General features: G+C 51.5%; 1 protein-coding gene across 2 annotated transcripts in view; it reads right to left on the bottom strand.

Annotated features, from left to right (window-relative positions):
* LOC102444094 (discoidin, CUB and LCCL domain-containing protein 1-like) overlaps positions 1 to 14,370 on the bottom strand; it is a 75,581-nt gene that overhangs the window by 3,513 nt on the left and 57,698 nt on the right. For both annotated transcript variants that reach the window (XM_075908959.2, XM_075908960.2), the window contains exons 9-14: positions 13,285 to 13,406; positions 10,976 to 11,144; positions 9,624 to 9,716; positions 7,407 to 7,497; positions 4,362 to 4,399; positions 1,992 to 2,114 (exon numbers count right to left, since the gene is read on the bottom strand). In XM_075908959.2, coding sequence (XP_075765074.2) covers positions 1,992 to 2,114; positions 4,362 to 4,399; positions 7,407 to 7,497; positions 9,624 to 9,716; positions 10,976 to 11,144; positions 13,285 to 13,406 — 636 coding nt within the window. The remainder of the gene's footprint in view (positions 1 to 1,991; positions 2,115 to 4,361; positions 4,400 to 7,406; positions 7,498 to 9,623; positions 9,717 to 10,975; positions 11,145 to 13,284; positions 13,407 to 14,370) is intronic.

The raw sequence follows: 14,370 nt of genomic DNA, 5'->3' as shown, positions 1-14,370 counted from the left end.
CCTTATTCCATCCCATCACTGCAGCGTGAGGCCCAGTTGTAATTAGTGCCAAAATCCTGCAGAAATGAATGGGAGCTAGGTGCCTATATGCCTTGGAGGAGCTGGGCCCAGCATTGCCTGCGACTGGGGTTTGGTACAGGCACCAGGGTAGCAGTACTGGTGTGATCCCCTCATGTAGAGAAGAAAACCCTCTGGTTGGATCGGGCTCTTCTTGCCGGCAGGGTCTGTCTGCAGGAGGGGCACATGCCTGTGCAGTGACTCCAACTGCCAGCAGAAGGTGGGGCAAAACCACAGGGCAGGCAAGGCCTGGCATGTGCGAAAACGGATGCAGAGAGCCAGGCAGATCTCTCTGCGAACACTCAGGCAGGTGGGCATAAGGGCAGAGTGTCCTGACCAGGCGCTGGGCCTGGGTAGCAAACGTGTCCTCCTGGATCTGTTTGTGCCAAGGGCTGAGCGGAAGCCAGGCCACGGTTTCCATGGGGGAGACACAGGAGCTGTTCTTTGCAGCTGCGCTGGCAATGACAATGGGAGCTGAGTGTTTTCATCGCTAGGCTGGATGGAATCTGCCTGGAGCACCAGTGACCATGGCAGGTGAGTGGGTTTCATGCAGTGAGCAGCAGTTCACGTCAGATAATCCACCACCCACAGTGCCCCCCTTGCTCTTGGTGGCTGGGGAGGGCAGGGCCAACTGGCTCGGGAGACTGAACTCCATCCTTTCCTGCACAGCTAGCTCTTCTAGCAGGAAGATCATGGGGGATGCTTGATGTGGGATAAACAAGATCTCTGATCTCCAGGGCTGTCAAGCCACACTCTTTCCCCACCAGGGAGTATGTACAGCCCCAGAAGCCCTGCATGGCAGAGTCATCTGTTTCAGTTCTCGGTCCCTCTGGCTGTCCATCCTCAGCCCACACCAGAAGGATCTCCATCCCAGGCAGTGGTTTGGGGGCTGGAATCCTCTGGGAGATGCACTACTAAGGCAGCTCTTCACTGGCATGGGAGGCTCACCTCCCCCCTTATACCCTCTGGCTGTGTCTAGACTGGCAAGTTTTTCCGCAAACTTGCCAGCTGTCTACACTGGCCGCTTGAATTTCTGCAAAAGCACCGACGATCTCATGTAAGGTTGTCAGCGCTTTTGCGGAAATACTATGCTGCTCCCGTTTGGGCAAAAGTCTTTTTCCAAAAAACTTTTGCGCAAAAGGGCCAGTGTAGACAGCAGAGATTTGTTTTCCACCAAAAAGCCCCAATTGCGAAAATGGCGATCAGGGTTTTTTTGCGGAAAAGCGCGTCTAGATTGGCCACAGACGCTTTTCCACAAAAAGTGCTTTTGCGGAAAAGCATCCTGCCAATCTAGACGCGCTTTTCCGAAAATGCTTTTAATGGAAAACTTTTCCGTTAAAAGCATTTCCGGAAAATCATGCCAGTGTAGACGTAGCCTCTCAGTTAGCCAGCGCATTGCTGTCTCTGCTTGCTCTGTGGGTCTTTTCTGAGCCCTATGGCTGAGCTGGGCTGGCTGGTGTAGTGGTACCAGTACCGTCTGCTGGCAGGGGCACTCAGCTGCGAAGTCACTAGATCACAAGTTCCATGGGGCACTGGAGCCCCGCACTTCCTACGTCTCCCTCTCCCTCCTAGCACTTTTGGAGGAAATGTGAATCCCCTAATTCACACTCTGTACCTGCTTCTCCCTCTCCCTCCCAGAGCTGGAATCCCACGAATCAGCTGTTCACTCTGTGGGGGAGGGGGAAGAGCAGGACCGGAGATTTAATCAGGCCATTTGCACACTTCAGAAGCGCCAGGAGAAAGGGGAAGGAGCTCCATAAGTGTGGGGCTCCAGCGCCCCGTGCATGAGGTCTGTGGGGGAGGGAGGCAGACGGGGGCTGAGCACCATGGGGGTGCTGCTGAGGCCCACCTAGATGAAGGAGGGCTACTTGTGGCCCACCCACCATTTGTGGCTGCCCATCCCTGCTCTAATTAAACACCCAACTCCCCATTACCTGGTGAATGAGCCCCACTGAGTTCTCCTGGGGTCCCAGCCAGTGGGAACGAGGTCAGTTCAGAGCTGGACTGTTGCAGACTTCCACTGGAGCACACCTGGCCGGAGTCCAGCTTCGGGTACCCTAAGGAGAGAGGCAGAACCCCCAACCTCCATGAGTCACGAGGCTTTTCTTCTCCTCCCCAAGGTTGAGCAGGAGGCCCATGGCGCAGCTGCAGCATTAGGGCTGCCAAGCAGAGGAGAGACGGGTGGCACAGAAAAATAGTGGGTGCAAAATTACAGGCCATTTCTCAAACCAGGCCAGAGAAGAGCAACAGTGGGTCAGCAAAGTGCTGGGAAAAACAACAGCCCTGTGGCTAACAGGCAGGCCTGGGCATCTGGATTCTTGGGTTCTATAACTACCAATAACGTTAACTTGTTTTAATAACAATACCAAGCCCTTTTCCAGCAGCAGCAGCAATCAAAGGGCCAGGCCCTGTGTCACTAATGCCATTTCACAGATGGAAAAACCGAGGCAGAGAGAGGGGAAATGGGTTCCCCAAGGTCACCCACCAGGCCTGTTGGCACTATCCACTAAGAAATGCTACCTTGCGCTCAGGCAGCGTCTCTGGGCTTGTCCACAGGGGGACGTGGGCTGCGTCTAGACTGGCATGATTTTGTGCAAATACTTTTAACGGAAAAGTTTTTCCGTTAAAAGTATTTGCGCAAGAGAGCGTCTACACTGGCATGGATGCTTTTGTGCAAAGCACATCTTTTGCACAAAAGCATCCGTGCCAGCGTAGACGCTCTCTTGCGCAAGAAAGCTCCAATGGCCATTTTAGCCATTGGGCTTCCTTGCGCAAGAAATTAACTTGCTGTCTACACTGGCCTCTTGTGCAAGGATACTTACACAAGAGGGCTTATCCCTGAGTGGGAGCGTCAGAGTATTTGTGCAAGAAGCACTGATTTTGTACAGTACAAGGTCAGTGTTCTTGTGCAAATACTCGCGGCCAGTGTAGACAGGCGGTAAGATTTTGCATTTGCCAGTCTAGACGCAGCCTTGGTGTGCAACAACCGAGGGGTGTTCAGGGCTCTGGCCTGCTGTTTGCAAATAGCAGCCTGTCAAAGCACACAATGCCCCATGCACCCTTTACACCCTCTGCCAGCTGGTGCCAGGGTTGCTCTAGCACCTGCAGAGTTTCAGTCCAGCTGGCCCCACACTAGCTGGCTGTGCACAGAAGCCCTAGCTGCAGTGTTACCAAGTGGATTTTAAAACAGAGCTTCTTATATCAGAGCTGCTTTTCTAATAGAGACAACTCCCAGGTGGGGCTAGTAAGAGTCTGGTGATGGGAAGAGCAGCTAAGTGCAGACACTTCAGGCTTTGGGCTGCTTCTCCCCTGCCCTGCACCTTGAGGTCAGGGGCAGTGAAGAATTGGGCCCCGTGGAGGCCAGTGAATTTGTGTAGAGCTCATTGTGTGTCACAAAGAGCCATGGGCCAGGAAAGGCACCTGCCCAGATAATCCCCTGAAATATCAGTGCTGGCAGAGAAGTGGGTTTGTGTGACACCTGGGTGGGAGGTGATGGGAATTCCATTGCAAGGCTGTAATTAAAGATTTAAGCCAACATTTGTCATTGTGGTTGCTGCTTCAGGGTGCCCAATGTGAGACGCCTTGGGCCTGATTTGCTGCAGAATTAAGGAAGAGGCTGGCCAAGTGATGAGCAGGCCTGTCTAGACTGTGCAAGACCTGAGTTTGCATCCTTGCTCTGCCACAGACTGCCTACATGACCTTGGGCAAGTCCCTTAGCTGTGCTCTGTGCCTCAGTTCCTCATCTGCCTCACGGGGATACTAGGACTGCCCTGCCCCCCAGAGGTCTCCAAGGATAACTAAAGAGTGGAAGATGCTGAGCTGGGGCCATTGTAAGATGGAGAGATCGAACTCATGACTCCAGCTGAACTCAGGAGATGTGGGTGGTCAATGGTGCTGAAAATCAGGCTCAAGGTATGTAGGTGCCTCTCTCCCATTGATTTCAAGGGGAGGTAGGTACTTAAATACTACTCGGGACACAAAAGAGGCTCCCAGAATGAGAGGCTGCAGTTGAACATTGTGGTCTTCATGTATTTGTGGGGGAGTAAAATGCCTCCTAAGCAAGGAGCAGCCCGGCTGAGCTCCAAGGGGCTTGGGAAGTGCTGCTTTGCTGTAGCTGAGGAGCGTGCGAGCAGGCTCACTAGGAAATGCTAACCCAGAGCAACTCGTTTCGCTGCTAAGGTGGAAATCACCCACTCCCGGAGTCCAGCTCTTCTGGCCTCGCAGGAAAGCCATGGGCTGACTGTTTGCCAGCTGGCTTCCAGCCCACCCAGCTGCTCCAATCCTGGGCGTCAGGGGGCACTTACCTTTCATGAGGCTGCAGTTCAGATCAGCCGCTGTCTTCCTGCCAAAAGAAAGGGGGAAAATAAGGCAAGTCCACAGCAGCGCCGCACCGTCCAAGCACCCAAGAAGCCAGCACATGGCCAGGGGATAGCGCATAGCCCATTTGCTCCAAACTAGCACAGGGTAAAATCTGTGTCAGCCCCCCCTCCAGCATTTCTGAATATTGGCTTATGGACATGAATCTGCATAACTCAAAGATGCTTTATGCAGAACAGGTCATGTAACATATCGGTTTTACAGTTACAATCTGCTGAGTCTGCATGTCCTAGTTTTGTGCATGTACCAGTCTTGCATGTGACCTTAGAAATATGAAGTGTGGATCTGTTTATAATAGTAAATGTGCTAATAAGGGCTATTACTGATGCTCCGGAAACAATGACTGCTACTCAAACCAAGGACTATAGATGGTTATGTTTGTCCTATAAACCCAAACTGCGGTTGGCTCTAGAAAGACATGTGACCGGGCCACCTTGGGTTGGAATCCGTCTTGAACCCGGTGTTTTTCCATGGAGATGGGGGGTGTGGAACAAAGGGGGAAAGTCTGTTTAAGTAGTGGGAAGCCATCAGTCCTTTGTCTTCAGCTGGCCTCTGAAACTGCCTGGCCCACCCTAAGAGGATACATAGGACTTTGAAGAAGCTGTAGACCCAGACCAGAGTAAAGACCAACTCTGATTTGAGGCTTTTTACCTGAGATAAGACCAGCTGTTTAGGGTAAGAATTTGCATGTGACAAGTTTCTTGGGCCCGTCTACAAAGCAGGGCGAAAGCCGAGATAAGCAACACAACTTCAGCTACATCAATTGCATAGCTTCCCTCGACATAGCTTAATTTGCCTTTTGGTGCTGTCTATACAGCAGGAAGTCCGAGGGAGAGCACTCTTCCTCCGACCTCCCTTACTCCTTGTACAATGTGGGATACGAGAGTCAGAGTAAGGAGTCTTCCAGCTCGATAGTATTTCGAATTATGCTGAAATAACTGCTTGTAGTGTAGACGCATGCGGATTCTGTTATTTTGAAGTAACGTCAGTTATTCTGAACTAACACTGCTGTGTAGGCGTACCCTTGGTGGATTAGAACTAGCTAGAGGATTTTTGTTCATTTTAATCTAGTAACTTTGATTTGACTGTTTTCACTCACAACCACTTAAATCCTGCTATTTATATTTAATAAAACCACTAGGCTACGTCTAGACTGGCATGATTTTCCGGAAATACTTTTAACGAAAAAGTTTTCCGTTAAAAGCATTTTCGGAAAAGCGCATCTAGATTGGCAGGACGCTTTTCCGCAAAAGCACTTTTTGTGGAAAAGTGTCTGTGACCAATCTAGACGCGCTTTTCCGCAAAAAAGCCCCGATCGCCATTTTCGCGATCGGGGCTTTTTTGTGGAAAACAAATCTGAGCTGTCTACACTGGCCCTTTTGCGCAAAAGTTTTTTGGGAAAAGACTTTTGCCTGAACGGGAGCAGCATAGTATTTCCGCAAAAACACTGACAATCTTACATGAGATCGTCGGTGCTTTTGCGGAAATTCAAGTGGCCAGTGTAGACAGCTGGCAAGTATTTCCAGAAAAGCGGCTGCTTTTCCGGAAAAAGTGGCCAGTCTAGACACAGCTCTAGTGTTTATTATCAAGCCCAGTGTAAATAACTGTTACCTGTGGGGAGCAACCAGGCTGCGTACCTCCCTTCCACTGATAGGTGGGTAGACCTGTGAGCTTTCTCTGGGCCATACTTTTACACAGGGTAAGATGGATTCATCTGGGGTTTGGTCCCTTTTGAGGGCTGGTTTCCTGGGTGCTGAGCCCATATAGCTGAGCCCTCTCAGAGCTGAACTGAGTCAGGCTCCGTCTACACTGTTTGTTTTTTGAGGAAGAGGAAATACAAATGAAGCGCTCATTAGCAAATCTCGTGCTCTCATTTGCATATTCTCTTCCGATCCTTTTTGCGGAAGAGGTTTTTGCGAAAAAAAACCGCAGTGTAGACGGGGCCATTTGTCGGAAAAAACCCTTTTGCGCAAGATCCCTGATTCGGTTTACAGGGAGCTTCAGGGGTCAAGAGACGGGAGCTTCAGGGGTCCAGAGCTCCTAGGCTCAGCGGAGCACCAAGCTCCGGATCGGTTCCTGCAGAGCTTCAGCTCCTGCAGGCTCCTGGGAAAGAAGCGCCGGAGCCCAAGGAGTCAGGGTTCCTCTGAACTCGCCACTCAAACCCCAGGGAATTCTCCAGCTGTGGGTCCGATTGCCTGTGCCTTGTGGTGCCATGAGCAGGTCAGGCTGCATAGGCAACTGGGCTTTGGACAACCACATACCTACTGTGGCTGCCAGCATGAAGGGGGGAGAAATGGGAAAATCCAAAGGCAGGGGCATGAATGCAACAGCAGGGCTCAGTGGTTAGCATGGGGCAGTGGGAGCCAGGACTCCTGGGTTCTATTCTTGTACGGTGCAGGTAGCTCGCTTTGCCTCACGTAGCATCAGTTTCTCCATCCACGAAAGAGGGGCCGCACAGCAGGCCCAGAGCGGCGGAGCCACGAGGGTCCCCCATTGAGAGGCTGGGGCTGTAAGTCACTGAGGCCTGCAGGGGGTGCTGGTGAATGGCTTGTGCATCTCGGGCACTGGCTACCAAGGCTCAGGAGCATGAGACCCAGCAACTGTTCTGGGGGAGGGCCTTCATCTTAGGTGCCGCCCTCAGAACTCCAGAAGTTTGGCACTGAGCTTCGCACAGGGTGGGCCACATCCAGGTAGGGACAGACCCTGCAGAGGCATGTTCAGCAGGGACTGCCTGTGGCCAGCCCAGCCTGGGGGGGGGAGGGGGGGAGTGCTGACCACATGGTCCTAAGAGCCCAGCTCTGACTTCTATCAGCAGCAGCTTCTGTTTCAGGAGAAACTCTGCCCCTGCTGTCCTGGGTGAGGGACAAGTCAGCTCCTGTGGGAGAACGTCCTGCTTTGGGACTCCTTGCAAGGCATGTGAGGAGATGATGGAGGGAACCGGGCATGCAGGAGGGAGGGGGAGGCTCACCCACCTCTTCTTACGGCAGAAGAAAGCCAGCAGCAGGAGGCCAGACGAGAGCAGCACAAAGCCCCCGATCAGCAGCATCACAAGTACCATGGAGCCTGGGGAAAGAAGCCAGGACTCAGCAAAGGGCTCCTCTGTCTCTGCTGCTGTGAGGGGGCACCAGTCACTCCTTCTGCCCCCCTCTCATGGGAATGCACTGCTCCCAGCCCCTGTTGCAGAGGGTCCAAGCTCTGTCCTTGCCATGGAGGAAGCAGCCCTGACCCCAACAGGAGCCATCTGCAGCCATGGCTGAAGGTGAAGGGTGGAAACTTTGTGAAATGGATCCCTGGGCTAAAGAATCTGTTTTTGCTTTGACACCTGTTCTATGCCCTTGTCACTCCACTGGGTGCAGGGGAGTGACTCCTGATTTACCCCACTGTGACTCTACTGGCTTCAGAGGTTGACTCTTGATTAGGCCACTCTAGGATCATAGTCAGGACAGTGTTTTTAGAAATGCAGCTTGACCCAAAACCATAGGGAAAAATTCCAGAAAACTTTTCCTAAGGGCAGGGCTTTTAAAAACCTGTTATTTAATCCTGCTCCTTTTGATGACAATACAGACCGCATGAAACAGGCTTCATGACTTGTTCCCCTCCGTGTTGCAATCAATGGGCAGGTGGAAGCCTGAAAACTAAATTCCAAGGGCCAAATGCTGGTTAAAGGAGATTGAAAGGGGAGGTGTAGTTCCTCCTGCATCCGCAGAGGAGGAGGGGGAGGAGAAAACTTTGCCGCTTTTAGCAGAGGAAGAGGAGCTGAGCTTTCATCCCTCCCCATCTTGCTTTAAACAAGGACCTCATCTGCACCTGTGTAAATGTAAACTCCAGACTGACACCACTATTAGTGCAAGCGGAGTTTGGGCAGATCTACCTTTACTTAAAGGGCCTGATTCCCTGCGATGTCACTGTCTGTTTGCTCTGGTGTCGGCACCAGGAGGAGGATGGCTTGTGTGGGATGAAGCTGGAGTGGTCCAGCACAAGGACGCAGGGCTCAGGCATTGGCTACAAACTCATTTCAGCCCCTACCTGTGTGAGCCAAGCACCCGCAACAGGCTCCTGACCACTGCCCTGACCAACTCTGCAGGAGCTCAGGGTAGAGGGGAGAAGACACGTCAGTCTGAACTAAGATCCAATACTGGATGCTGTTAGCGCCAAAGGGGACGGATCCTGCTCTCTCGGGCTACGTCTACACTGCAGTTATTTCGGAATAAGCTATTCCAGAATAGTTTTCCGAAATAGCTTATTTCAAAATAGCACGTCTACACTGCAGGGAAGCCTCAAAATGAGTCCGAGGCAGCTTCCCTAATGCAGATGCGTTATCTCAATTTACACCCCCAGGAGGAATAACTTAGAATGGCCCTGGTGGGGGGCTATTCTGAAATAGCAGAAGTGGAGCGTCTACACATGGATAGGCGTTATTCTTCGTAGAATGAGGTTTACAGAAGTCAGAATAAGCCATCCGTTATTTCAAAATTATTTCGAAATAACGGAATTGCTGTGTAGACGCTCGCATTGTTATTTCAGAATAACGGCCGTTACTCCAAACTAACTTTGCTGTGTAGAGGCACCTTCACTGGCGTACAGCAGGAGCAATTCCACAGAAGTTGGGGGATGACCCTGTATGCTCAACGTGCTCTATACACACTACTTAGCGAGGGTTTTTTTAAAAGGCACAAAGGGGAACTAGGTACCAGTTCTGCCTGACTTCCACACAGAGAATTGGATGTTGAGCTGCCCTTTGAAAGTCTTTCTTAACCTGCGCAGCCGCAGTGTCAAGAGAGCATTATTATCCCCATGTTCTGGGGAAACTGAGGCACAAAGGCTAACATCCTGGTTTCTTTTTTAATAAGTGTCCAATCGCATAAACTAAGCTGTATGTACAATTGGCACCTAATTTGCATGTACAACTGCCCCTGTAGTGTGCACAGATCAAGTGTCTGGACAAGCCAGTAGCCAACTACACATTAAACTGGCTACTTAGGTACGCATATCCAGGATTTGCATGCCCAGATTCATCCCATGTTTGCCCATTTACTAGAGCATGGAGCACTGTTTAAAAATTGGGCCCCAAATTACTGAATTCCTCAGAGTTGCACAGTGAGTCTGTGGCAGAGCTGAAGACAGAAGTATTCCCCACGCCAGCTTAGACCGCTAGGCCTTGCTACCCCTCTGCTCTGAGCTGCACCTACCTGCTCTCTCTGGATTTATGGCGACTCCAGGGATAAGGGTGTGATCGGTGGGGATGCTGGTCAGGACGGGAACCTCCTTTGGGCCACTGGGTACTGCAAACCATACAGTTTAATAAACACAATTAACATGCTGCAAGTAAAGAACAGTCAGCTACTCCTCTCCAGTAAAGAATCCAACCTGTGCCAATCTGAGCCTTCCCTGCTCCCTATATAGCAGCAGGGGGCATGACAGAGGGGCGAGAAGCAGCTGTTTTCCAGTGGAAGCCTGGTGGGTCCAAGCTTATGGTGATGCTAACACCAGGCAGCACTCTTGTATCGAGTGCTTTTCATCCTCCTGCTGCAATGCAGCCACTTCTGGGGTGGAAGGCAGCTAGTCTGACACTGTGCTGTAATGCTACACAACAGGGCTACGTCTAGACTGGCAAGATTTTCCAAAAATGCTTTTAACAGAAAAGTTTTCTGTTAAAAGCATTTTCGTAAAAGAGCGTCTAGATTGGCACAGACGCATTTCCGCAAAAGCACTTTTTGCGGAAAAAGCGTCCGTGCCAATCTAGACGCGCTTTTGCGCAAAAAAGCCCCGATCGCCATTTTTGCGATTGGGGCTTTTTTGCGCAAAACAAATCTCAGCTGTCTACACTGGCCCTAGTGCGCAAAAATTTTGTGCAAAAGGGACTTTTGCCCGAACAGGAGCAGCATAGTATTTCCACAAGAAGCACTGAGATCGTCAGCGTTCTTGCGGAAATTCAAGCGGCCAGTGTAGACAGCTGGCAAGTTTTTCCGGAAAAGCAGATGATTTTGTGGAAAAACTTGCCAGTCTAGACACAGCCCCAGGTGAGGACAGGAAGGAGAGAAAACCCAACTGCAGGGGGAATGTAGAGGAGCAGGATGCACTAGCTGAGGATCTAGGCCAGGCTAACCTGCCCTAGGATCTTTAAGGGAAAGGACCCCAGCCCTTCCCTGGGGATTGGCTCCCTTCCAACCTACCTGCGTACCCAGGGTGAGCCTCCCAATGGAGGCATGACACAGCCCAACCCTGCTTGGCTTACAAGACCTAAGCCCAGCCCAGCAGAGGCAGCTGCCGCCTGGCTCCGGCCCTTGGATGGAATTCATCTCCCTCTGCCCCAGTCCCTGCTGCAAAGCTGTAATCCTTAGCTAGCTGGTGCAGCGATGTCTTGGGATTCACCCTCTGGCCCCAGGGAGCCACTGGAGAGGAGGGTGGCCCCCTGCACGCTAGAGCCATGCAGCGATGAGGCCAATGCAGCTCCATGCTGGAGCGTATTGCAGCTGGCTAGTGAAAACCTCACTTCTGTGTGACAGGGGGCTCCTGTGCCAGCCCCTGCAGAGCCTCTCACCATAGGGCCGGGGCGCCCTGAGACGAGCCACCTGGCAGCCCCGCAGTGCCACCTTCAAGGCAATCCGTTGGTTCCAGCTCTGCGGCACGATGCGCAGGTAGCGGGCCAGGATGGGGGGGAGGAACGTGTTGGAGACCTCCTGGAGGCTGTCGGCATTTCCCTCCAAGACCTGGGCACCGAGAGAAAGAGAAGGGGGGGGGGGTCAGCCAAGCAGGGCGGGGGCACCAGAGTGTCACAGCTCCGCCCTCTGAGCCTGTCATCCCAGTCCCAAGCAATGCTGCTGGCTCTCCCCGGGCAACAGAAACCAGCTTAAAAGCACCTGTCTGGGCTGTCACATTGGTGTCAATCTACATTGGCTACACTGAAGTTAGTGGCGTCACAACAGAGTCACACTGGGGTGGCGAGAGCAGAATTCAACCCAGGTTCTGGCCTGTTCTCCTGCCACTTCCTCATCACGTTCGCGACCGGCCTCCCGCTTCTCCCTCTCACCATCCTTGGTGCAGGAGCCTTCTCCTGTGCAGCTCTGGCCTCCAGGAGCAGCTTGCCTATGCAACCACCCCCCATACCATCCCAGCTCTCAGCTGGCAAGGTCCCTTTTCTCTCTTGCCTTCCCCTCTCACTTCATCCCCACTGGTATCTAGTATCTATTTGGACACATACAGGGCAGAGGGAGGAGGGGAAAGGACCCATTTACTTCTACATATGCTCACAGAATGGGGGAGGCAAGTGCCCTCCCCCAAAGAGACTCTGGGTATGTCCCCTTATATGCTGGTGGGGCATGGACTTTGCTAGGGATTTAGACCTAGATGTGTGTGGGCTTGGGGGGGCCTACATAGATAGAAATCGGCAGGCAGGCAAGTGACAGGAAGGGAATGGAGCTGGTGGCAAATTCCCCTTTTAAATGTTTTTTGGCTTCTCTTCAAGTTTTCCTAGGAATATTTCACTTCTGGATTTCTTTTTATTTTTAAGGGGGAAAACATTTTCCAAGAAAAATGTTGAGGAATAGAGAAAAACCTTTGGGCTATGTCTAGACTGCAAGCCTCTTTCGAAAGAGGCTCTTTCGAAAGACAGCGTCTAGACTGCACGTTGAACTTTCGAAAAAGCGGCTTGCTTTTTCGAAAGAAAGCATCCAGTGAGTCTGGATGCTCTCTTTCGAAGAAGCCCTATTTACATTGAAGAACGCCTTCTTTCGAAAGAGGAACTTTCGAAAGAAGGCGTTCTTCCTCGTGAAATGAGGTTTACCGCCATCGAAAGAAAAGCCGCGTTCTTTTGATTTAATTTCGAAAGAACGCGGCTTGAGTCTGGACGCAGGGGAAGTTTTTTCGAAAAAAGGCTACTTTTTTCGAAAAAACCCCTGAGTCTGGACACAGCCTTGGTGTTGTCTACATTTTTCAGAGGGGGGAAACATTCATTTCCTAGTCAGCTCGAGAAAGGAACACAGCAGATACAGAGATTCCAGGGAGAAGCTGGGGAGAACAGAAAACTCTTCCCACTTTATTTCAAAGCCATGTTCTCTTTTTAGCACTCTCAGCACTTTGTATGTTTGTACTGTCCATGTTTCTTCTCTGTTTTGGTTCCATTTTCATTTCATGCAAATGTTACATCGCAGTGGATCTGAATGAACCCGGCAGCGTTGGGCAGGATGCCTGGATTCTAGGCTCAGCTTTGCTACTGATCTCTCGAGGGACGCTGGGCAAAACAATTCATCTCTTTGTACCGCTGTATCTGTAAAATGGGGCTAATACGGTAATGAATGGGCTAGTGTGTATGTGCTCCACTGCCTTCCGCTGCTGAATTGAAACCCTATGTCATAGTTCCCACACTGCCAACAACCAAAATGGATTCTCCTTCCGCTCACGTGGTAGGGGGATGTGCTTTTTGCAGCAGGAAACTCTAGTTCTGTCCTTGCTGTCATTGTTAAATTCCACAGTATAAGGACCGCCCGAAAGGCCTAATGACTGCAATTGCTTACAAGCCTGAGCTTGCTACCAGGAGGTGTAGAGAGGCTTAAGTAATGTTTGGGAACTATCGCAATGGAAAGCATCTGACCTATGTTACACCCAAAAAACGCCACTGATTTACTTCTGTGGGGGAGCTCCAGTTTACAGTGGGGTCACAGAGACCAGAATTTGTCTCTACGCTTCTGTATCCAGACTCCTTTGAGAGAAATATCCCAACTCCCATTGCAGGGTCTGCAACCAGACGCAGCCAAGGGGCCAGATTTTGAAAGACTCCCTTTGTAGAATTCCCACCATGCTCTCTGGTCTCATCACCGCCCGAACGCCTTTGGTCAGGCCACACCCTCTCACCGTATCCTCGTGCCCGCTACTGGCTCTGTAGGCTTTCCAATTCTTCCCATCTTTGCTGGAGAAAACCTGGTAGGATTTCACATAGTAGTTGTATTTGTCGGAGGATCCCTTGGTTGTAATTCCTGGAATGGCACAATGATATCAGAAAATGATAACCCCGAACAGCAGGTAGGAATCGGTTGTGAAATGGTCTTGAAGCTGTTGTCTAATAGAGACACAGACTTATGAGGGCAGAGATCCCGCCAGAGGGTGGATCTGATCCAACTCCCATTGACATCAATGGACAGATTCCCACTACCCTAAACAACTGTTGGCCTTTGGCCCTTGAAACCAGGCAATAAAGAGCTCTCTTGTTTTAATGGCATAATACCCCTTGGTCTTTGGTACTGCGGCAGTGGCTATGTAGCGGTTGGAACAGGCAAGAACTGAGACTCCTGGGTTCCTTCCTCCAGAGAAGAGCAAGGGTATATACTTCAGGAACTCTAGCTAGTGACTCTCTGTGTGACGTTCCCATCTGAGCCTCAGTTTCCCCAAATGCTAACTGGGGGCGATGATTCTGCCTGAAGGGTGTGGGGAGGATTAATGGATCCCTGCCAAGCCCCCAAAGAGAGGGCTCCGAGTGGGCCTAGCGATTATTAGGTTCTCGCTCTTCAGTCATCCCCACCGACTGACATAAGAGCCTGCCACCCCCCACCTTCCCATCTCAGCTCCTTTTCGTTTCTTGCCTGAATCCCTCCTTTCCATTCTCCCCACCTGCCCTCCACCGTCCTTGGAAAGCTTTCAGGCTGCCAGGTTTGAATGTCGAACCTCTGTGGAAGCCAGCTTCCCTCACCCTGCCTGAGATGAACAGATAACCCCCAAACTGCACTGCGGCCTGCATTCCACTCAGCCTCCAGCCGCCCGCCACACAATGCCTCCATTTTCCTCCGTCCAATTAACAAGCGCATTCTGGGCCTGCCACACAAAAGCCCCAATTTTGGTCAGGACTCTCAAAACAAAGGGCATTTGCTGGCCGCTGGCCCACGAGCAGAACATTAACTTGTTCAGCCCCGTGAGGCCAGCCTCCTCCCTGAGCTACAGAGGGAG

The sequence above is a fragment of the Pelodiscus sinensis genome, chromosome 26, assembly GCF_052426305.1.
Source record: "Pelodiscus sinensis isolate ZL-2025 chromosome 26, ASM5242630v1, whole genome shotgun sequence".
Lineage (NCBI taxonomy): Eukaryota > Metazoa > Chordata > Testudines > Trionychidae > Pelodiscus > Pelodiscus sinensis.
Note: the sequence above shows the minus strand (reverse complement) of the source record. Positions and strands in the feature narration are given on the sequence as shown.